General features: G+C 43.9%; 1 protein-coding gene and 1 long non-coding RNA gene across 9 annotated transcripts in view; one reads left to right on the top strand and one right to left on the bottom strand.

Annotated features, from left to right (window-relative positions):
* The first annotated feature begins 576 nt into the window (after positions 1-576).
* On the top strand, positions 577-2,041 carry LOC306811342. The gene is made up of 2 exons (XR_013776653.1): positions 577-854; positions 1,551-2,041. It is a non-coding gene; the product is annotated as an uncharacterized lncRNA (long non-coding RNA).
* A 446-nt stretch (positions 2,042-2,487) lies between these two features.
* AUTS2 (activator of transcription and developmental regulator AUTS2) overlaps positions 2,488-24,377 on the bottom strand; it is a 751,974-nt gene continuing 730,084 nt past the window's right edge. For all 8 annotated transcript variants that reach the window (XM_079324898.1, XM_079324897.1, XM_079324900.1 and 5 more), the window contains 9 exons: positions 20,929-21,024; positions 19,559-19,630; positions 17,924-17,953; positions 16,393-16,464; positions 12,683-12,824; positions 11,911-11,988; positions 10,584-10,667; positions 9,526-9,748; positions 2,488-5,385 (listed from right to left, as the gene is read on the bottom strand). In XM_079324898.1, the coding sequence (XP_079181024.1) occupies positions 4,146-5,385; positions 9,526-9,748; positions 10,584-10,667; positions 11,911-11,988; positions 12,683-12,824; positions 16,393-16,464; positions 17,924-17,953; positions 19,559-19,630; positions 20,929-21,024 (2,037 nt within the window). In that variant the 3' untranslated portion in view covers positions 2,488-4,145. The remainder of the gene's footprint in view (positions 5,386-9,525; positions 9,749-10,583; positions 10,668-11,910; positions 11,989-12,682; positions 12,825-16,392; positions 16,465-17,923; positions 17,954-19,558; positions 19,631-20,928; positions 21,025-24,377) is intronic.

The raw sequence follows: 24,377 nt of genomic DNA, 5'->3' as shown, positions 1-24,377 counted from the left end.
TACAGGGAGAACAGTCAGTCCTCACCTGCAGCTCTGGTTCTCCTTGGCTAGCAAAACTGGAGTTTTTTATACAGGTTTCCATGGCTAATTCACTGAAGTCTTCAGTTTTAGTATGACTAAAAGGATTTTTGCACTACAGCTGCACTGGACAATGTTCAGTTACCCCAATCAGGGCACCAATCACGGTGCAGTCAAAGTAAGAGATGGATTTTATCCCAAGGAGCTTCATGTAAGGTTTTTACCATGCCATGTGCAGGAAGGATCTGATGGGACCAGGACATCTGCAGGGCAGGAGGCAGTGCCACCCCTCGTCTGCATGCACTTCTCAACCAGCTGAGTTAGAGGCCAGCCTCCACCCAGAGCTCAGGCAGAGTCACACTCTAAAGGCAATTCTGACTGTTGAAGCTGGGATCCTGCTCCAAACCACCTTCTGCAGACAAGCACGGGCATACCCCAGAGCTGGCAGGTGGAGTCCAAAGAAGGAAGTTGGTTTATCCAGATGGGACTTAACCAAGCCACTGTGGCAGTACAAAACCCTGTGTAACTGCAGTCTTTGGTCTCTGAACCACTTCCACTCTTCCTTGCCACAAACCAAGCAGCAGGCCAAGGAACTCCTGTCAGGGCAGCACCACTGCTCTGTGAGCTTGGTCCATGCCCCAGTGCCTTCCAGCAGAGTCACCTGCACGTGTGAAGCTGTAATTAGAGCTCAATCAACAAGAACCATGCTAAACATTTCCTCACTGAGGCACAGCCAGAGCAAATTAAAATACTTGCAGTAAAATCTTCCCCACCTCCATCTGCCTATCTTCCAGTCTAACAAGAACTACAGTTTTCATGAGCTCCTACAGGCAAAGGTAAAACCAATGTACAATATCTATGACTTTTAGAAAACTATCTGCAGTGTTTATTGCTGCCTATGGTAAGATTTAGCTGTCCTAGGCCATGAAAAGAGGACAGGACTGGCAAAGAGGGAAGCAGTAAGGTGTGAAAAGCAGAAAACCAGGCTGGAGCTAAGTCTTACTAAGGAAAAGCAAAGATCAAAACAGGAAGTTAAAAAAGAAGGGAGAAAGCATGGCATAAAATGGCCAACGTATTGGGAAACAAATGTTAGGACTGTTTTCAAAGATTCCGTTTCTGCTCTGTATTTGGCATCTCAGCTGGTGATAAGAAGCTGCTAAGTGGAAAATTAATTGGAATTTTGGAACGTGGGACTTTATAACCTAAAGCAAAGTCCTGGTTGCTATAAGCACACTGAGGGTTTTCTATGATCAAAATCACACAGAACCTACATGAGTACCTTATGACTCATTTCATTCCCACAGATGGTATCTGGCATAGTCTTTAAATGAAATTAAATTCTTAAACACAAGTAATTTCAAAAACAGAAGATTTAAGACAGATGTCCTGAATGGAAAACCCTTCAAAAAAGACCAAATTGTCTATACCCGCAAGCTAACATCCCTGTATCAAACTTCTGAATAACAGTGAATGCACCTGAAGAAGTTTAAAAGCAATAAAAATCTTGTTTCATCTCTTACTACATTTTTCAGGCATATTCCTCTGAGCATCACCAGTGCAGGAAGACTTGACACGTGGATCTTCAAAGACGTGGAGCACTTAAATTGGATTGAATTCAAAGGGTCTGAAACACCTCGGTGCCTTCTGGGACTCTGGGAGTGAGGGCTCATTGGCTTAATTGGGAATTAAGGACCATCAACAAGAGTTTGCTCAGCACCTGGGAGGACAAGGATCATAGTCTGGACAATCAAGACCACGTTTCTTCCCCCTGAAGATGCTGCCAGAGCTGTCAGGCTCCTCTAACAAGGATGAGATGAGCCTGGAAGACGATGCTCTCAATCAGACCCTGCCTCGTGGGGCTTCTCTCACTTGCTCCAATAGCCACATCTTTCTGTGGCCATCCAGACATGCCTTCCTTCAGTAACTCAGGTTTTTAATGATGTGCATCCAGCAGACCAAGATTATGGTCTAATTTAAATCTAATCCAAGCAGGGTGTTACTATAAAGAATCTGGACAAGCCAAGGATCCTTTTTGTTTCTTTTTTCCTGATTTCTCTAACAATTTCAGTAAGATGGCTTATGAAAGTTTGCCATTTCCTTTACATTTTGAACAGCTACTCCTGAACAAAACCCCACTGTTGGGAAAAAGGACTTTCTCCCCATAGCAACGATGGGGTACTGCACACAAAGAAGCACCTAGCAGTTTAGTTCACATTTTTTAATAACATGGCACAATTTACATTACACAAGTCTTCTCTGAGGAGGAAACATGCTGAAGATTGAGAGCCGCTTCACTTTTCTGTTCACATAGGATCTAGAAAGGACTTTATTACATACAGGATAAACAGCAAAAAGGTTTGTATATAACAATCTCTTTACAATACTGAAAGCTACCACTACGGTTCCAGTGTACATATTCCTCAGGGTTGGGACTTTTTTGTACTTTTCCTTTTGTTTGTTTAAAAAAAAAAAAAAAAGAAAAAAAAAAGAAAAAGAAAAAAAAAAAAAAAACTGCACAACATCTGGAGTTCACAAAAATCTGAAGCTCACAACTAAACCTTCAGTTGACTACTAAAATAGATCTCTGATCATTAGAAACAACTGTTTGTAGTTAACTTTTTTCTTTTTTTTTCTTTTTTTTTGCCAAAACAGGGTAACAACTTCAGATAGCACTTTAATACACTAGAAGACCAATGGAACTAATTTTATTTCATACATATATTTTACAGTCCAGTAGACAAGATATTGAATTCTCTCTGATAAAGTCATATTCTCTCCAAATATTTAGACAAGAAACTTAACACATTATAAAAAAGTGTGTTATGAAAAGACAGATTTCAGAAGACTGATGCATATTTTTTAGAAGGACCATTTTCTTCAGGTTATTTAATGTCTTCTATGATTAGGGAACAACAAGGCTGACCTGTTAACTATTCACAGACTTTATTACCAACTGAAATACAATAAATTCCATTATGAAATCTGCAATGGAGTTCATTAATTAAACTACTGATCCACAGTGAAAACATATCCATCATTTAGAAAAGTATTTGCTTTCTTGTAGGATTTGTTTCAATGTAGCTAAAAATCACTTAACACAAAAAAAGGTGTGTACAGATAAAAATGACACACTGGCAATAAAACCAGACACGAATGGCTTTAAGCAGATGTTCTTCCTGAAATAAATTTGACATGTTAAGTGACAAAAGTTCTGGAAAATCTCCAGCATTTGATTATTACCATTTAACCCAGATTAATATGACTGAAACCCAATCTGCCATGACTGTGTACCAGTGATCACAGAGCACTAACCCTGACACCATCCAAGGGACACACGAGCTACAGTGAGCTCCACAGCCTGATGCAAGGGTTCACACAGAAACTGCACCTCTGAAGGGCTGTTCTTCACCAAAACAAGAGAAATAGGCTTCCATTAGAAATGAGTTTGTTCAGGGAAAATATGACTTTAATTATGTTGTGTGTTGAAAAGGCTCCTTTGAGTTATAAAGGCTTTTGTGAAAAGCCTTAAAATTCATTGCATAGTTGAAGGGGTTTAGCTGTCTATAACAATATAAGTAACACAGCATAAGCAGACTGTGTTGATCAATATTAAGTTTGCAAATAGCACAGTTTAAGAAGTATTAATGTATTATGTTACTTAATTTTATCTATTTACATTTGTACAAAGTAAAGCTTTCATCTTACCCTTTTTGCATATATGAACCATTAATCCATGAAGCAATCTTTTTACATAAATATCTACAATTGACTTCACTTCTGGTTTGAAAGAGCTTTGTAGGGTTGACATTGGTGGTGGCTTGTTTCTAGTCAAATCACTCAGACTGACGTCTTGTTCTTCAGTTCAAATTCTGAAATTTTTAAACTAGAAATAAAATAGAGTAGGAGACACGAGGAACATATGGACTTGGCTAAAAGATCTGGAAAATTTCAACATATAATATACAAAAAAAATCATTTCAAAATCTTTGCACTCAGGTCTATACATATTGTACAGTGGGTCACATCCCCAGTCTGTATCAATGACTAGTAAGAAGGTCTTTATATTCTGTTCATTTACAAGGTTTTTTTGTCCCTCTTGCTCTGGTTCTCATCGAGCCTCGCTGTGCTTATCGAGCTTCGATGTCCTTGAGGGTGTGAGAGGGAGGCCTCTCTCTCATCTCTGTGGACAGAGGAGTAGTCCTTCTGGGAGAGCCGGGCCGAGGGCCCAGCGTGGAGATGAGAGGCGGGGGGGCGCTGAGAGCTGCCGTGGGGGGCGTTTTATTGAGGAGGCCGTTCTGGTGGCCGGTGGGGGGGCTGAGGCGGGGGTAGTGCATGCTGGGCAGCGCGGGGGTCAGCAGGCCGGGGTGCGGCAGGTGCCCGTCCAGCGCGGCGGGGTGCACCGAGTGCAGGCGCGCGTGCTCGTAGTCCTCGCGCAGCATCTGCAGCCGCTCCCGCTCGTCCAGGTGCGCGCCCCGCTCGTGCTCCCGCCGCGGCTCCACCGACAGCGGGTGGTGGTGGTGGTGGTGGTGGTTGTAGTCGTGGGGTTCCCGGTCCCTGAATGACCTGTCTGCTTCGTACAGCCTCGGCGCCGACAGCCGATGGAGGGGGTCGTTTCTTAGCAAAAAGTCTCTGCCCAGGGGGTCTCGCCGATGAATATCCAGCTCTCTGTAGGGATCTCTCAAGGGATCTCTCATTGGATCCCAGTGGAAAGAAGGATAGGGGAAACGTTCCCCACCAGGAATTGGGCTAATTCCCATAAAAGGGGTCATCATGCGAGTCCTGTCCAGGCCACTGATGCTGTTCATGTGATGTATACCAGTCACACCTACGGTCATGGGCATAGACGCTAAAGGACTTGGATGGACGTTGGACGTGGATATGGGTGGTGGCTGATCAGATGACCTATGAGTCTGAGGTCCCTCAGGCTGAACATCGTGGTCTTCCTTTCGCTCTTCCTTCACCTTGACTTCGTTGCTTTTCTTCGGGTTATCGTACGCGGGCTCGTTCTTCCTGTCGGCCTCGCGGTTGGAAGTGCTGTTAGGCCTGGTGCTCTCCACAACGGGGGGCCTGGCATAGGGGGAAGGAACCCTGGGCATTTGCTTAGACTCTTCCACCACTCGGCTTTCATGGCTCAGGCCTTCTTTCTCCGAAACGTAGCTGTCCTTCACCTTGTGCTCTTCAACGTTCATTTCCTTCCGAGCTTCGGAGTGATCCCTCTCTCGTTCTTTGGGTTTCTCTTTTTCTCGAACCTCGGGATTCAGATGGCTCCTGATCTGCTCACTTGAGCTGCGGTTATGTCCGAGGGAGTTTACTGGATGGATAGGTGCTGGCGAAGGATGGCTGGAGTGTCTTTTCTCAATGCTCTCCCTACAAGAAAGAGAAGTGTGAAATGAAGGCATGAGAAGCTCTGCAAAGAAAACAAAGCATCAGAGTGCCTGGCTTTCTACTCGTGGCTTTGCAGAGAGCTGGTGACGTGCACCAGTAAATGCACTGTGCCTCTGGCACACCCAAAACTCCAGAAGAACATCCCATCTCTAAACTTGGCCTATTCTGTGATTTCATTGAAGCAGCAGCAGATTTCCAAAGCTGCTCTGTGAAGAATCTGATTGAGATCCCAACACTAAAGTCCACAGAAGGCTCCCATGGAAATCTAGCTCTAGGACATGTATTTCAAAGGCAGCAGCCTTAAATAATTGCAAAGAAGAGAGAGAAAAGTAAAAGCATACTGATTTCATCCAAAAAGTGATGCAATTTAATCTAAATTACATGGTTAATAGTATTCTACCTACTTCTTCTATTAAGAATATACTGGGGAAAATAGATTTCTCTTTTTTCAAATGACTTTCAAAAACATTTCCAGATCTATGTACACTACTAATTTCTCTCCTCTATTATCTTCAAATGTCTAGCTTTTCAATTTACTTCTAACAATTCAATTTACTTCAAACTGAGACAAAATCTTTTCAAGTACCACCAGTACTGATGGTGCCAACCCAGCTCTCTGACAGGAAGGCACATCCCTGAGTGCACAGTGACCCTCAGTGCAAGTGTTTAACAGAGCTGCCCATCACACAGATTTTGTGCCAGCCTCCTCAGCAGAGGTAAGTCTGCTCTGTCTGCCCATCCTTCAGACTGGCTCTGAAAACATCATGCCTGGAGTCAGCTGGAATGGAGTCAGGTGACCAACCCTTCCCATTTCCAGGTTGAAACAAGCTGAGTGGGGCAGGGCCAGTGCTAAAGTCAGAAAACACTGGGAGTTCATTGCTTCTTTCAAACCTAGTTAATGGTGCATAAAAGATTGGGCAATTATTGTCTGTGAACAAAAATTATTGTTTGTGAACAAAAACCTAAATATGGAAATGGGTTCCATACCAATTATTTTCAGGAAGTAGTGTTGAGCAGGAGTTGTTATGGGCAATGCTAAGTGAAAAAGCTCTCCCATTTAAAACAAATCAAATTCACAAGGTGAATCTAATCCCTCAGTTCCAATGATTTAACCTCTTAGTAACTTCAATCGACCTCTGAGTTGGAGTCTCTCCATAAAGACATTTCCACATATTCAGTGCTGGACATGTGCTGTTTGCTGAGCATGGAAATTCTGTTTCCATGTGGGATGAGGGACAATGTGCTGTTAAAGTAAAAATTATTTATGGCAGAAACAAAAACACAAGAAGTTCTACCACGTAAGAAAGAACTTCTTTCCACTGAGGGTGGCAGAGCACTGGAACAGGATGCCCAGGGAGGTCTCTCTGAGGACAAACCCCACCTGGCACGTTCCTGTGTCACCTACTCTGGCTGGCCCTGCCGTGGCAGGGGGTTGGGTGGAGGGGATGATGTCCAGAGGTCCCTTCCAACCCCCACAATTCTGGGATTCTGTGGAAAGGGGAAGCAGTGGTGCCTCCCTCAGCTCCACACAGTGTGTGTCTGGGTGCTGGTGTCACTCAGGGCTGGGACATGCCAGGGACACTGCAAGGTGAGCAGTACTGGCTGCTGAAGGGAGGTGACTCCAAGGTGAACACCTGCTCCTTCACCTGTACAATTGCTGCCACCTACTTTTTTTGCTGAACTGTCTAAGATTTGTACCTCTAGGTACTTTTGGACAGTGAAACTGCAGCAAATGCAGAAAAAATGCCTGGGAGAAGGAAACTCTCATTCTAATGTCACCAGCTACAACTTTTGCTGTGTCTAGACTGAACTGTTGAAACTGTTGTTTCATGGGCCATGTCTGAGAGACCTCCAAAGTCCAGAATGTGACTCCTGGAAAAGCCTTGGAAGACAGAGCATCTGATACCAGCCCCTCCTTGTCTGCACTGTCCAGCATTTCACTGCTTGGGATCAGCTGCTGCCTTCATTCAGTGGGACCTGAACAGTCTGGAAATTGCATCCTGGCTCTAATTTCTCTCCACTTTCTTTCCACCAAGAGCTGAGGCATTTGATTTAACAGCTTCCAGATCTGGACACAGGGAGACCAATTCAAGGCCCTCCAGTGAAGGATTATCAACATGAAGTTTCAATTCTTTCACTCTGGTGGACAAACACTGGGCTGTGGGCTCTGCAATATCTTTTATTTATTTTGCTCATGGGACTAGTTCAGAATCCTTAATTGTTTTATTTCCCTAGGAAAGCTCATTCAGTCCTTTTGTTGGTCAATGCTTTGGGCTACCTGGGCTGTTTCTGGGTTGATAAGGTTAGACCCTTAATGACCAGATGATTCTGATATGCAATCAAACCTTTGGGTGTGATTCCCAGCTCTTCCTGCTTGGGCAAATGAATTTCAAATAGATAGCAAAGCTTGGGACCTCCACTAGAAAGCTCTGGATGCCATGAATGTTTAAGAAGAGCTAGGAGAGGCTCTCAGCTCCTCAGCACTCTGTCCACAGGGAGCACAGCTCTGAGCAGGGATTCTCAGCCTCTCCTCAAGCAGGCCACAGTGTGAACATGCTGCAAAGTGCAGTGTCCCAGCCCACAGAGCTGGGCACACACTGCAGGGGTGAAACCAGCACTGCACTCACTGCAAGCTGGAACTGTGCACAACTGTGAGGGATGGATGATGCTTCCTGCTAAGTTCTCAAATTATTGAGTAGAAATATGTTCTGAGTATGATATGGAGTTCAGGCAATGCCAAAGCAGCTTGCAAGGAATGTTTTCAGTAAGGGATTTTCTTCAGCAGAACACTTCATGAGAAAACAACAAAACAGCAATCAAAATAATCACATAATTCTGAAGACTACCCAGATCATAGTAACTAAAATGCTTTGCCATTCAAGCCAGTAAAGCTACTCACATGCTTAAGCCTTTTGCAGGACAGAAAACCCAATTTGTAACAGCAATTTCTTTTGAAGTATTAACATCAGACATGAAAATAATGAAGCTATGCTACCAAACAGAAAATATTCCAAATGGAAAATGTAGGTGAAAAGATCTGTAGTTTGCCTTTCTTTTAGAACAACATAGAAAAGCTCTTACATGTAGTTTTAGAATATCTAATGTGTTAGCATAACTTCTTTTAGAAAAGGCTGCTAATGCTTATCTTTGGGTTAGTGACTGAGAAGTCAGAAAAGAACATCTCCTAAATATTCTTTTAGGTTAAAATATTAGAAACAAATAGCCGATATGTAGTAAAGTAATGTGCAAACTTAACAGGAAAGCCATTAAGCCACAACTGAAAAAGCTGAAATCAGCCTCTCCGCATTTTTCAAGGAAGGCATGACACTTGCTGAACAGCAAATTTTTATAAATTTGGTACTTCAATGTTAAGAGGAATTGTTACTGCGTTAACTGAATAATGGGAACAGTCCTGACAAAAAAAATAAATATGACCAGATTTTACTTTCCATTAACCCTTCCCAGCCTGGACATGTGAGCATGCAAGTCCATGTAAAACACTGACTAGAAACTGTGTTGGAAGGTGTGTAAACAGCAGTGCAAGTGCAGGGGCTTTTTTGAGGGGAAAGAAGGTGCTTTTCATGAACTGCATGCTCTGAAGCTTGCTGTGCTTTGGCACATTCCTGGGGCATTTTTGTGTTCTCATCTCACACCTGTAGCACTGGTCCCTCTGGTCAGGCCGTTTTTGGAGGGGGGAGGAAGTGTTACTTGTTTTGCACACAAGGTTTGATTTATAATGTTATTTAAGTAATTGAAGGTGCAGTCTGGTGGAGTTCAGAATCCTTTTTTCCATCCTGTCAGGCACTATCTCCACATTAACCCTTCAAGAGACCTACGACAATGTGACCCACAAGGTAACAGTGGGTGACTTTGATTCCATTCCCACTTGACACTGCCTGAACTGTGCTCCAGCAATGCTCCTTCAATGAAATGTGCAGTGCAAGTGGGAAGAGAAACCCTGAGCTGGAAACCTGCCTGTGCCGTGGTGCCACCCTGGGGGACAGCTCCAGGTGTGCCTCTGGCGAAGCTCTGGCTTCACCACGTGCCAGGCTGGGGAGGGTTAAAAGCGGAACGGAGCCCCAAGCTTTGAACTAGACAATTCTTGGAAGTTTTCTTTCGTACCTTTCTTTGTCATCTTTACTAACAGATGAGTCTCGTTTATCTACATCTCTATCTCTGTCATGAGCTGCAGCAGATGAACTGCGCTCCAGCTCTCCTGGCTTCAGCCAGGGCGGAGGGGTCGGGAACGAAGGAGGAGTTCGGTGCAGTCGGTTCCAGGGCTCGTGAGGGTTGCTAAAGCTCTGCATACTGGGGCCATCCTTGTGGCCGAACATTGAGTTGGGTGCTGAAATGGTGAAGTGGAAAACAAAAAGGTTTAAGAAAAAGGTATGCTCTAGTGAAGGTACTTACCAAAATAACTTTTACAGCACTCAGAGTTAAAATGAATACATATTATTGGGAGCTGGAAAAGGAAAGGAAATTAACAGAGATTCATTAGAGGGTCTCATTCCTAAAAAATGGGCAGGCATCTGACAGCTCTTTTAATTGGAAAGGGAAATGCTGTGGATAAAATTGACGAGGGATGAAGGAGTAAGATAAAAGTGACAATGATCCTTATTCCAAATGTTTTGGAGCTATCAGGAAATGACCCTTATAGGGACTATAAATAATGGAACTTGTTGCATTTGATCCTGAACCAAAATAAAATAATGTGACCAAAATCATGCCAGATTTGAAGTATGAAGAAAGGAGAGTGACTTTTAAAAGGATGATTTTCTGTGACTGGCTAAATTTAGAGACTAGTAAATGCAGGTTAGTGATCTTTTTCAGGTACATGGCCTAGATTATTGGTGAGAAAGGCAAAAAAAAAAGTCTCCATCCACAGCTCCCTAGCTGCACACATTATTTACTTCTGAACATGCAACAAAACCGTGGGAAATTTCACAAACATTCAAAGGCTCTGTTTTTATTTTTGTTTAATGAGCAATGTAATGGTAACATTTAGCACTAGGCTGAACCCAAACTATTAAGTAATTAACGGAAAACGATTTACTGACATCTGGGAAAGGTCTCTTTCCAAATTCCCATCTCCTAGTGGCAGGTGATGTAACCAAGCAGTAGGAAAGAGAGAGGCAGCCCCTGGGAGCCCTGCAGGGCTCGGGGCAGTGCCCAGTACTCACTGACTGCGGGGTTCCCGAGCCCCCCGAAGGCGTTGCTGCCCACGGCGGTCAGGCCGCTGAACGACGCCGGCCGGTTGAAGGGCTCTGCAAACAACACAAACAGCTGAAAGCCCCGAGGCTGCAGGGCCATCCTCTGCAGCCCAGCTGTGCCCAGCACTGCTGCAACAGCTCCCCACACACACAGCAGGGTTCTGAGGGGCTGGGACACAACACTGCCTTTGCTCCTGGCCGCACCCATGGCATCATCTACTAAAAAACTCCCTCTTAAAGAAAATTCGGATGTTAAAATGGGTATGATGCTTCATGTGAAACCTGCAAACATCTCCAGTTTTACTTCCCTTTATTTCCTTTCTCAGGCAATGTCCCTTGCTAGTCAGACTATCATCAACTCTGGCAACTGTGCCCCAAATACCTTCAGGCCATGTCTCCTAAACCAGAGCCAGGGTATAAATAAAATGTCCTGTTCCACTGATATGTCATGCTGGCCTGAGCATTCTGTGCTTCCCTTGATGTTTATTGCTAATGCTACACAAAAAACTAGTATGGACTGAAAAATGCTGGAACAATTTTTTTTTAGTTAATACATACATGCAGCAGGAAAGTAATATAAAGCAAATTCTCACTTTATTTTGGAACAGTCTAACAATTTTGATGAAGTCACTTCTGATAAATACCAGCCCAGAAAAAAAAATAAGCCTGAAGCCAGCAAAGTGCAGAATGATAAATCTGCATTGTCTGTTTGCTGTACCAGTTTGGTGACCCTCCCAAATCCTTCCCCATGCAAAATAAAATGCCAATTTAAAGTCTTGGTCTTGGATGCTCCCATAAGGAGCAGATCACTTTATTACAAAAGCAGTAAGTTAAAAAGGAAATAACAACATCTGCTAACTTGGGCAGTTCTGGTTCTAAATGTGTACTCACTAATTTTCACTAACTGACACATGAAGCCAGATCCCAAGATTTTAAAGCTAATGGAAATGGAAAAACAGGGAACTAAGTAGGAGTTAGGAAAAGAAACATCTCTGTGATCCAAAGCCTTGCCCTCAAGGCATTTTTTTGGACTGGTTTTAAACCTAACTCCAATGAAACCCAACCAGCCCTGTCACTCTGCTCCTCTTATGTCCAGAAGTATTTCAAAACACACTGTCAGTGACACTTCTCTATATATTCAGAACTTCTGCCTGGGTAAAGACTAAAATGAAACAGCTAAAATGTGCCATTTTTAAAGGTTAATGAGCAGAATACTCAGAGTGTCTCCACCCAGGAAGTCTGTAATTTCTCAGTGGTCAGTGTCTGAGTTATCCCCAGGAGCTGAGGGAGGACGTACCTAAGTGAGCAGCAGGGTTGAGGAAGTTGCTGTGGTGGGGTGGTGGGCCAAAAGGGGTCCCGGCTGGATGCCCCCCACCTGCCAAAACAAAGCAAAAGGGGTCAATTCCCAGCAAAAGGGGTCCATTCCCAGCAAAAGGGTCCATTCCCAGCAAAAGGGGTCAATTCCCAGCAAAAGGGGTCCATTCCCAGCAAAAGGGGTCCATTCCCAGCAAAAGGGGTCCATTCCCAGCAAAAGGGTCCATTCCCAGCAAAAGGGGTCAATTCCCAGCAAAAGGGTCCATTCCCAGAAAAAGGGTCCATTCCCAGCAAAGGCACAGGCAGGACTGGCTCTGGGGGTTGTCCCTTCTGTACCAGCTCACTGAGCTGACACTGCTGTGCCCTGCTGGGGCTCCTGTGCAAAGAGCAGCTGCTCTTCCAAACACCAATACCCAGTTAGAGGATAAGGGATGCAGGGGAATGAATGTTTCAGGTCAGAAACAAAAAGGAAATGCATGTGAAATACAGCTTATTTCCAACATCTCATCTCCATGATGCATCAGACATCACTCTGTGAGGAAATGTTCCTTCATTTACTAACTGTGCAGTGTTTCAGCAGGTTGAGCTTTTTATAAAAGCATACAGAACCCTTTTTAAATATTTATCAAATAGACTAATAGCCCCTGGCATGTCTTGTAGAGAGTTCACAAGCCAAAGCATATGGGAAATTCATGGCAAGGATTAGCATTTTAATGAGCAAGGAGCAAGAAGGGGATTTCACTTTCAGTACTCACTGGCTGTGGAGAAGAGAGTTGAGGGCCGAGCCAGGTCATGGGGGTGGTGAATGGCTCCAAAAAGGCTGGGGCCTGGTGGCCTGCTCAGAAATTCTGGTTTCAGGCCAAAGTCCAGCTTGTGTGGATCAGACTGCATCTGTTTCTGAAATGGAAAACAGGATTTGGAAGAGACTGAAAAGGTAACAACAAAAGGCACTTCCAGAATGATGTGGGTAGAGCAGTTCATTCATATTGATGTTTTAACAAGAATATTGGTTTTTGGGAACCCAAGCACAGGTGCACAGCTCTTTTCCTGGAAGGGAGATCTAAGGCAAAGAGGGAAAAGCTCAGGCTCCTGCATGTATCCTGCATATTTCACTGGTGTTTTTACATATGCTCACATCCACCCCCCTCCAGGGTGTTCAGCACAGAGCTGTCTTCAACAACAAACATAAAACTCTCTGAAGAAGCCTCAGACACTTGCTGAGCTGTAAGGACAGGTCTGTCCCAAGTAATTAATGGGAATGTCAGCTTGGCCCTGGTCCCAGGTGGGCAGGGCTGTTGAAAGACCAGACACAGACACCAGAACCACTCATTTCTGAGGGAAATGCTGGATGCAGAGCATCCTGCAGTGCCCCTGAGGCTGCAACAAGGGGCTGAAAGGAACCAGAGGGCAGAGCAGGAGTGCTTGAGTCCCACTCTGACAGCTCCCACTCCACACTCAAAGAGCTGCATGTCTTTATTTACATGTTTTAGAGTCAGCAGCCTCCCTTTTGTGAGGGATTTGCTGAGGCAGCTGCATTGTGAGTGATAAGTGCATGAAGGATGAGCTCTTCTTTGTGCCACAGGCTCGTTTCAGTGGTGCCTACTTCAGTAGTTTTATAAAATGAAGAAAGAAAACCAAATTCCCAATTACCTGTGCTGCCAGAACTCCCTAAATGCAGATTGCTGATTAATTGTGCAGGGCAGCTGAAAGGATTTATAAATGGGTAACATGGAACCAGGAGATCTTAACAGCAGTTCTGGAGCAGGCTATGCTTTATAAATCAGGATTTAATACTGTGCCAGCCCCAAGTACAGACTATTACAATGATATAAATATGCATATTAAAAAGTTATGATCAAATTAATGTGCATGCCTCATCACTGTTTTTCAAGTGATAGAAACTTGTCTGTGTAGTCATAGGAACAAAAAAAAAAAAAAAGAAAAAGAAAAAAATAAGGAAAACAAGAAATAAAAAGGGAAACAAAGGCATTATCTATGTCTGGAAATAATGGCCTGCAAGAATACTGAAATTGCAAAGGTGGCCAAGTCAAGGTCACATCTTTTAAGGAAGTAACACTCGAGTGCTTTAATAGTTAAAAGGAGTTCAGAAAATACAAATGCCTCAGTTGAAACCTGTGTGCCAGATTTTTATGCTGTGAACTCTTTTTATTCTTTTTTAACAACCAAGTTATAAACCCCTGACAGGCATTACTCAGAATAGCAAAAGCTGGCTGAAGCTTTAATTGCAGCCATATGAATGGTGCTGCTCTAAATAATGAACAAATCCTCTGTCTGAAGAGGAACAGGAATACCATGGACATGTTAAAAGATTTCTGAATGTATTGGTTTACCTTAAAACAGGGAAATGGTCAGATTTCTTTTCTCCCCAGCTGCTGTTCAGGAGAGCAGCCCCTCAATGCCAATCCTTCCTAATGTTTTTGCAGGAAATGTGTAACACCTGAGCGTGGTGCCCACAAAAATCAATGTAAATGTCTGTGCTGCTCTCAGATCAGGCTGCAAGGCCTCTCCTAAAGGAGAAAGGCCCAATTATGGAGCATAAATCCTCTCCTGAGCAGGGGGCAGTGCAAGGAGGGTGTAAATGTGCTCTGTGCCCTGAGCTGCTGTGCAGCCCTGTTGAATCCCTGGGGTGTGCAGAGGTTACCCAGGTCTTGCTGCACAGGCACAGGCAGCCAAACAGCATCCTCAGCCACATGCAATTTTTCCTGAGGTCAGGAAGGTTGTGTTTTAAAGTTTCCCATTGTGCCTGCCCCTTCAGTGACTACTGCTGCCCTCTGCAAGCAATTACTAGGCCAGATCATTACTGACAGCAGTCCTGTGGCACTGCATGCAAACTGGAAATCAACCCATTAGATTCCCTGCTCTGTGGTCAGGCAGCTCCTTCAGCTTGTACAGAAGAAAAGGCACCTTCACAACCACAGGAGTGAGAGTAAGGAAGGGCAACTGTCCTGTGAGAGCCTTCAGGCACAGATTCACCCTTTGTGGTCACAAGAGGATGGGGCTCATGGTTCCTGTGTAGCCAGGGACACCCCAACTCTCCTTACTGACCACAGACTTCTCAATTTTTCTTGAAAATATCATCATGCACAGCCTCAAAAACTCCAGCAACGTCCTTTATGTGCTTCTGGGCTTTATTCTTGGTTTTTCTGGTTGTTTTTTTTTTTTAATGCAAGACAGGAAAGTATGAGGTAAAAGAAATGGCTGCATGAAAATGGCATTTATGCTGAGTTATAAATATACTGGTTTGACCTCTCTCTGAATATCAAATCAAGGAAGATTCAGAGGACATAGATAGCATGGGAATAATAATTTCATTTCAAGAAAATACCTTTTCAATAAAATAAAAAAAGGACATATAACTCTCTAGGTCTATAATCTTGTCTTTTTTGATAATGGGAAGATGAATGAAGATCACTAGCAGGGGAAACATAAGGAAGCAGAGAAGAGAGATATGTCTACTGCAGCAAATTAACCTGTCAACCTTGTTTAAAAGGGTTATTTTTAAACTCTATTAGCTGCAGGTTTTCATAGCTGTTCAACATCTTCATATTCTTACAGCACTACCCTACACAATTCAAGTGCATACACAGACTGCAAAGTGCTAAGGATTCCCTGGTAATTTTAGTTTCTAACACAAGCTACTGATTCCTGAAGTACTGGCAATGAAGAACAGCAACCATTCTTGACTTACTGAAAAACTTTAGGAGCAACACAAGATCTTTAAGTGATAGGTACAGTGAAAACTATAAAGGGAAAGAAATTTTCCCAGAGTCTATGTGCAATGGAAATTAATCTCCACTAAGAATGGAAAACTACCCATGGAAAACTTCACTGTTGAAGTATTAGAGCTTGAAAAATAAGACAGGATTTCCATCCCCTAACCTTCAGTGCAGTTGTCTGATAACAACATGCCCTGAGAGGCTGTGCCTGCCTGGGAGCCCTGACACATCCAGGTGCACCCTCCAGCCAAGAGGGGCTGTGAAGGAAGGCTGAGGGGAGCCTGTGCAGCCACACTGGGTAAAGCATCCTAGGGACAGGAGAAATCTTCCTGAGCCCTCTCCTGCCCCTGAACATTAATAAGTGGATATACATCCTCATGTCTCCAGAAAAAAATCCCACTGGATACATCAATGTCCTGAGCCACAAATAAATAAATAAACAAACAAATAAATAAAAGCCATCTTGTAGCTCACCTCCACTTCACCCCTCCTGCCTACAAAGCTGTAGCTATTACCCAGGATCTGCTGTCCTGGCTCCAGCCCATGCCAGACACTCTGCTGGGACTCTGCCTTCAGCTTTTCATCCTTCCACCAACTCTCAGAAACCAGGCTTCTGCTCAATGCTGTGTATGTTACTTCAGCAAGGCACTGGCCATGGCACAGGTGAGAGCCAGCCCTTGGTCTGTGGGCTCTGCTCTGTGCCCTTCACCCCCAGCCCAGACACTGACCTTGACTTTCTGTTGGTGATGGTAGATCTGCCAGGCGATGTGAACGTGCATAGCACACCACTTGCCAGGTTTCTGCAAAAACAAGACATGAATCAGGAACTTTCAAAAATATGTGATGTTTTATTTTATTTCTAGAATAAAACAGACCCCAAGCTCTGTCTGGTTTGGTCTGGGGGATCCCCATGCCATGACTACTGAAAGGCTTCCCTGCCCATCCTCCTGGAAAACCAGAAATGGAAAGACCTGTCCCTTGCTAGGGAATTTATCTGGCTATCCATGAATGCTGCAGTTGGACACACTCCTGTAATCCTCTGATGCCACTGGCTGAGAGTGCAGCTTGTGCTGCTGAAAGCTGTGAAGCTGTGTCCCAGCAGCTGCCCTGCACAGCTGGACTGTTCACAGCTGCACACTCAGGTCATTTCCACAAATGCTACAATTGGCATTTCCACCAAAAGATGAAAATGGAAGTGGTTTAAAAGGTCACTCTGGTTTTCAAAATTCATTTGACTCCCTCATGTAATTGCTGGTCTGTCCCTCCAGGACTTCAGCTCATAAATCTACTGAAAACACTGGAGGTCACTCAATTCACTCTGGAGGGGTGTTTGCATCCCCCCTGTCCCCCTGAGTCACAGGGAGGAGAGAGGGAGGCAAGAACCAGAGTGCCTGTTAGGCTCCTGTTCAGTTTGTACTCCATTTCCAGCACAGCTGGAAACTGCCTGAAAAACTCATTTGAGAGATACTTTCTCCAGTATTGTTACTTAGGGGCCTGTAGTTACTTACACAAGTAATGACTCCTACAGATGCAAAAATCATCACAGGAATTCAAGAGTATCCTTAAGCTACTTGTGAATTAAATGTTTCACAAACTATGGCACATGGTCAGCTTTCTATTTCTAGCTGTCTATCAACCAATAATTAAATCACAAAAAATAATTCTATCTCACATACATGCTACCCTAAACTCAAGCCTTTTGCTAATTTGCAAAAACTGGCTGTGTTAGTGATTTAGTAAGTTCACTAAATCAAAATCTAGCTTGAATATGCTTAAAAATTAAAAATAATACCCTTTTGGATGAGTGATAAGACTGGATCTTTAGATGCTTATTTCTAAAATATTTTGTGTTTGAAGTGGATTGTCTGTTTACAGTGGACAGTGAGATACCTGGGTGGGACATACTACACCAAAGAGACTGAAAACAGTAAAATAATAAAGCAAACTCCTTCAGAGTGCAGTGAAATAACAGGGAATCACTGCCAAGATCTCAAGGATTTGCCTCAGGAAACCACAATGGAAGGATCACCAATATTTAACCTCAGTTATTCATGTGAGGGGTTGCATGAGAAGAGCAGAACCTCCAACTGTGAAACTCTTCCTTGTCCTTGAGTGATCAGGAGCTGCAGGAGTGCTCATAATCTCCCCAAAAGCAGGGCACAACTGCCCAGGTGACACTTGGCAGCTCTCATTTGGAATTATTCTGTGCTGTGGGACTGAGCTGAGCTTGACAAACAGGAGCAGAGGAAGATTTCTTACCCTCAACATGGGCCTGAACGGATCTGTCAACTGTGAAGAAAAAATGACAGCTTGGTTACATGCCTGTCACTCAAACAATTGCTCTAATTAACAAATCTGTATTGCTTCATTAAGAGATGAAATTAAAATGTTAGAATTTTACTTTCAAATGAAGCCCTTTTGGATAATAATTAGTCCTGAGGCTCCATATTTGTGCTGTCCCCTCCCCCTGGCTGAGGCACCTGAGTGGTGACGAGCAGCTCCACCAGGCTCACACAGAGCTCTGGCCCCTGGCAGCAGCAGCAATTTGTTGATTTAATGCTGCAGAAATGGCTGGTTAACTGCACTGATGGAGGCACAGATCTGTCCTTTGGGCAAACTCCTGCTCTCATCTTTCAGAGCTCCTCAGCTTATGGCAAGTCTGGATAATGACTGGGCTGGATCCCAAGGAGGGCTGGGATGGCTGGAATGGGGGTGAGCCATGCCCTGCACACCAGCAGTGTGCCCATCACCAGCCAAGGTCATGGCCTTGTGTCTCACTGCTGCCCAAGCTCTTCTCTGGCATAAACAGCCTTTGCCTTAATTATTTTCACACTGAAACAGATGTTGGCAAACAGAGCCCATATAAAAACCCAATTTTCTCCTTTTTATTTTTGATGTGGCCTGTTGGGGTTTATTTTGGAATAGATTATTTTCTTATTCCCCTTTTTTGGCTCATATTTCATCAATAAATGCTGGGGAATAATTCCATTTATTGGGTACTGCTCATTTGTTTTGGATTTTCTATTTTGAAATGCAATACTAAAGGAGATTTATAGGTGCAGAAGGTACTTAGCAGATACAGTGATGGCACAATGCATCATCTTGAAATAATCGAAACTCACTCCCAGTTGAAAGGAAACATAAAGTTAAATGACTTCCTGATGGGAGGCTCTGGTTATCTCTGCACTTAGATAAACAAACAGAAATGTGGTTCCTTTTGGTGTAAAGATCAACCTCAGCTCCACTGCTGAGCAACCCAAAGTACTGGAACTTGGCCAACACAAAGACAGCAGCTCTGGCAGTTCAGCCATGCCACAACTCGGGATTTTAGGGAGAGCTGCTCAGTGCTCTTGTCTGAGAGGTCTGCTAAAAATATTTCAGTGTAAAATCCCTCATGGAAATAATGGCCATGAATTCAAACACACCAACAACCCTTGGGCAGAGGGACAAAGTGCTGAGGCAATAAATGCTGTTCACATCCACTGGAACTCAGAAATCCAGAGGCACCAAGTGATCAATAAAGTGCATCCGTATTTCACTGGGGCAATCAATGCTACAGTAACTCAGGGAATAGCTGTCATTACCCACATTAAAAACAATTACAGACTACAAACACAAATCTTGGGGAGGTTTGTACGTTTTCTACACTGAATTGGACTTTCATGCCTTTAGCTCTGGGCCTGGGGGGAGAGAGCTGCCAGCAAGGACAGAGCTCTGCCATTGCACAGGAGCTGTTTTAAGTGTTCCCACAGAACTCCTGCAGCCTTCCCTGATGAAACAGCCAGCTTTGGTTTTAGGGTGTTAATTTGGACATGCTGAAGATGGCAGTTCTAGCATTCAAGGTTTTCAGGAGGATCAGATTTACTTGAGAAAAAGAAAACAGTTTTTACAGACCCGTGGATCCTTCTGCAGGAGGGTATGTGGGACCGTTCCAGGTCTGGCTGCAACATCAATAGGATTGGAAGTCTGGAAATTCCACAAGGAGAGACAACATTAATGAGCTGCAAAACAGTAACAATGCCTACAAGCAACAGAATTTGCAAAATCATAGTTCTTTATCATTACACTCTCTAAGCAATGGAGATAATTTGTAAAGGAAAGGAGAACCATTATAATCCAGACAGGAATGTATTATTATCTCCATATCCACACTTTAATTGTTCACCAACTTCCTATTACTTTAATCAAAACCACTGAAAGAACAGTGACTGTTTAAACTGGGAAAATCTTCTAATGTGAAAAACCTGGTTAGGGACACATTAATGACACAGCATCAGAAGCAGCATTTGGAGGACCCAGCCCCTGCTCTGCTGATTATCAGTGGTGCATTCAGCACACAGAGCATCACTCCACAAGGACCTCAGCTCCATCCACAAGGACTGCCACAACACGGATATCAGAAAAACATCCAGTTGGAAAAAACTGAAGCCCTTCCCATTATTTAAATTTAAATAGTCAGTTAATAAAATGCAGTTTTGTGGAAAAGAAAAACCAAACCCAAACAAAAAACAACAAAAAACAACCCAACCCCCCCTACATTTAGATATAGCTTGTTCCTATGTCAAAATGAAGAAAACAGAAATCAGCTCCAGCATAACTAACAATTAAATAAGAGAGCTGTTAACAGTCTGATTACCATACAGACGGTGAAGAATCCCACTAATGAACTGCAATTTACATATTCAGTCATTACAGTGGATGGGCCAATTTAAGGAAGAAGGTGTCTCCTCTGCAGAAATTCCACCCCTGATTTCAGTCTTTAGCTGCAAAGACTACAGACTGACTTCTTCCCACTGATAAATAAAGTGACTCCATGAAAACACAAGAGAAAATCCCTGAACTGGCCACGTTTCTCTCCCCCAGCTGTCACCCATGAGGAGTGAACACAATCAGTGTTCTGCACCATGCTGGAGCTGGGAGGTAATTATGAAAATGAGTAAACAATAATGAGCACCATTTCTTAAAATCCTGATTAATACATGACCTTTCATTAATGCACACTATCTCAGAACTAAATATGTTGCTTCTAAAGTTAACTATGTCATTATATAAATAATTAAAAAAAAAAAAAAGTTTGTAGATGTATCTGAACCTAATGAGAAGTAACTTCTCTTTGTGGTAAATTTGGAAAAAGGCAATTGTCCCTTGTGGAATGAAGCTGTAGGTCAGAGCTCAGCTGCTCCAGGAGGTGAACCCCATGCTAACCCCAGCCTGGCCTGGCTGCCAGGGTGTGTCTGAGCAGCACCAGGTAATTCCTGCCTTACCTTGGGTTGGAAAGCTCCTTGCAGCGAGCCAAAGGGGCCAGTGGGAGGGATCATGGGAGGAATACCTGATACAGCTGGAGGATAGGAGTGAAACAGCTGCAACAGAAAGAGAAGAACATCAGCACTGGGTCACCACCAGCACAGGCAGCTGAGGAGGACACAGAGCATTCCTGCAGAATAGTAGGAAAATGTTACATGGAGAAAACTGAGAAGCATTGAAGTGATCTCATTGCAACAATGTTAGTTAAAGCAGTCGATGGGATGTTCACAGATGTCATGAGGTTTAGAGCTTAAAAGCAGTTCCAAAATCAGACAGCCAGTGCCCTGTACCTGCCTTGGGCCAGCAGAGCATAAGGGAGATGTTTGCTCCTCAATTTTTGAATTGGAGAGAGGTTTTAAATGGTTTTAATCTATGACTCGTTTTAAGAGTAAAGGCAGAATCCTGAGCTGAATTAGACTCAGAAATCTCCTGTTTAAGTGGAAAAAAACCCTTATGAGTTCTAGGATATTGTATCATTAAAACTCCATTAGTAGGTTGGGATTTAAATGGTATCTGTAGGAAATGAGGAAAATATGCACAATTCTTAGCTCATTAGCCTGTCTGAGAGGATATCCTGCCACATCTAATATTAGCAGACAGACAATCTGATTTGTTAAAGATTAGTATTTAAACAAAATGTTAAGGCAGAACCTTCCAGAAATGTATGGGAGTTTTTTTTTATAAAGAGAGACTGCTCAGCACAAAAACATTCCTATCTCCACTGACCTCCCTGACCCCAGTGCTCTGTCCTAAGGGAATTTGGGAAAAAATGAGAGGCTGCTCTATGTTAATGCAGACAAACACAAGGGAAACAAGCAGGTAAATTAAACAAATAAATTGTTCCCTGTGAGGGTGGCCAGGCCCTGGCACAGGGTGCCCAGAGCAGCTGTGGCTGCCCCAGATCCCTGGAAGTGTCTCAGGCCAGGCTGGAGCTGCCTGGGACAGTGGAAAGTGCTCCTGCCCATGGCAGGGGTGGAAGAGATGGTTTTTAACATCCTTTCCAGCCCAACCCACTCTGTGATTGCAGGACAAACCAGCACATCCCAATCTGCTCTTGTCTCTGTGCTCTGCTGGTGAACCTTTGGCTCTTGCTGTGACAAACTCTCTCAATTCCATGAAAATGCTGCTATCACACACCAAACTGCTTCCTGGCAGGAGTCAGGGATTCAGAGCATCATACTCCAAACCATTCTTGACATGAAACCTCTGGATTTCAGAGGGGATGGATCAAGGAGGGGATGGATCAAGGAAGGGATGGATCAAGGAAGGGATGGATCAAGGAGGGGGGATGGATCAAGGAGGGGAGATGGATCAAGGAGGGGAGACAGATCAAGGAGGGGAGATGGATCAAGGAGGGGAGATGGATCAAGGAGAGGATGGATCTAAGAGGGGGATGGTTCTAGGAAGGGATAGATTAAGGAAAGGATGGATCTAAGAGCGGATGGCTGCCAGCTCCACTGGAATTGCCACCCAAAAACCTTAAAGGGTTCTCTGGCTGAGACCCATTCCCCTCTGACCACGGCTGAGCAAAGTCAAACTACTGTGTGCTACTTTTAAGATCAAAATTAATGAGTTAATGACCAATTGAACAGAAGCAGAACTGGGCAAAGTCAAAGACTGGACATGAGGGGTGGGAAAACACTGAGAAAATCCCACCACAGAGTAAATCAGTACCACAAAGTTGTGATGGATTTGGATATGCCAGGCATACATGTGTACTTTTCTTCATCATTTTTCCTTCCACTAGCTTATCTTACAAGGTCATTTATTCATATTGTATTTACTGAAAGCTGAGAAAACATTTCAGAGGTATCAGAAGATTTTCTCCTTTTAAAAGCCTGGTATTGAGCCTCCATTCATGTTGTTGTTTTTAATTCTATTTAATTTCGACCTACTCCATCCAATGGTGCAGAGAACATTTTGAGATTAGTTGATACTGCAGACATTTGAGAAACCATTAAGAGACATTTGTCCTCATTTACAATAACTTTTAATGAGTAAAATGTGCTTTAAATTCCCCAGTGTCTTCTGTCTTTAATTCTCTGTGTAATGGACTAATTCTAAGTGATGGGAAAAGATGTAATACTTTATATTCTATTGGCTATGACCAATAATATGGAATTCTTCCCTCAGTTTTATAACAAGTGGTAAGTTAATTAAATGTGACCTTTCCTCAAGGTCAGAATTATTAATAAAATAGAAATAGTTTATCTCCATGATTAATTTGTATCAGTTAAATTCCTCCAGCTTTCCAAATCCACCTTTCATAATCAATGTTTCCTTCTCCCCAAGTATTCCTTCTCTTTTGAGCAGCAGTCTTCCCTTCCAGCTCTCCATGGAAACATGCAGTGACCACAGCTTCCCTTGGCCAGGTGTATGGGATGCTAAACTAGACCTGGCAGCAGCTGCAGGTAAAAGCAAAGCCTCACTGTGCTAAAAGAGAAGAAATAGCACTGATTTACAACTTAACATTAGCTTCTATGTGAGTTGCACTCCCTGTTCCAAAGTAGATGGATTTTAAGGCTCAAACAGACCCTGTTCTCCTACAAAGTGCACCCACACTCTCTGCCAGCTTTAAGGTATCTGAGTTCCAAGTGTGGATCTATACTGGAAGCTGCTGTCCCCTGGAGCAGCTCTGTGAAGTGCCACATTCTGACAATATTGGTCTTTCTCCTGCCCTGTGAGTGTGCCCCCTGCCCAGTTAAGGGGCAGCTCCCATTCCCTGAGCCCTGACCAGTCCCAGGGGTGGGAGCAGGGGACATCCAGCTGGCCTGGCCTGGCTGGGGTCACAGTCAGTCTGTTGACACCAGGGGCATCCCCTGGGAGCAGCTGCTCAGTGTCCCACAGTGACCTTGGGGCAGCCCCTTCCCAAGGACAGACCTCTCCCCAGGGAAGGCAGGAGGGACCAGATCTGTGCTTGGCCCCAGCACAGCTGCCTGGCTAAGGGAGCACAGCATGGAGCTTTCCTGACCTTAAAGGGATGAGGCCATAACCTCTGCAATCCAGGTAACTCCCAGGTTTCCAAGAGAGTATTTGACTGAATTTGAAGAGCAGGTAAAGCTTCCTATCCTACACCACCAACTTCTGTGCTTGATTTGTCTAAAATCCATGTCCTATCTCCCACTTCTGTGTTCCTGCTGGGATCCACAGGCCACACTGCTGATAATCTATCTCCTGAATCCATGAGAAGCTCAGTAAATCACAGTGAAATTTAGCACTGGTGCAGGTGAGCAGCAGTGCCCTTTGGAGTGGAAGTGTTTGCCCAGTGCTGCTGGAGCTCTGAGCCTGCAAACACTGAGTTCCAGCTACTGAAATGAGGTGCCAGACAAGGACAGGACTGTTCAGGGGCAGGACAGGCTGTGAGCAGGGGTTGTGTTTAATCCAGACACCATTGTCTCAACCAGTTTTT

Source organism: Erithacus rubecula, assembly GCF_903797595.1.
Source record: "Erithacus rubecula genome assembly, chromosome: 22".
NCBI classification, from domain to species: Eukaryota; Metazoa; Chordata; class Aves; order Passeriformes; family Muscicapidae; genus Erithacus; species Erithacus rubecula.
This window is presented reverse-complemented; position numbering and strand designations above follow the sequence as displayed.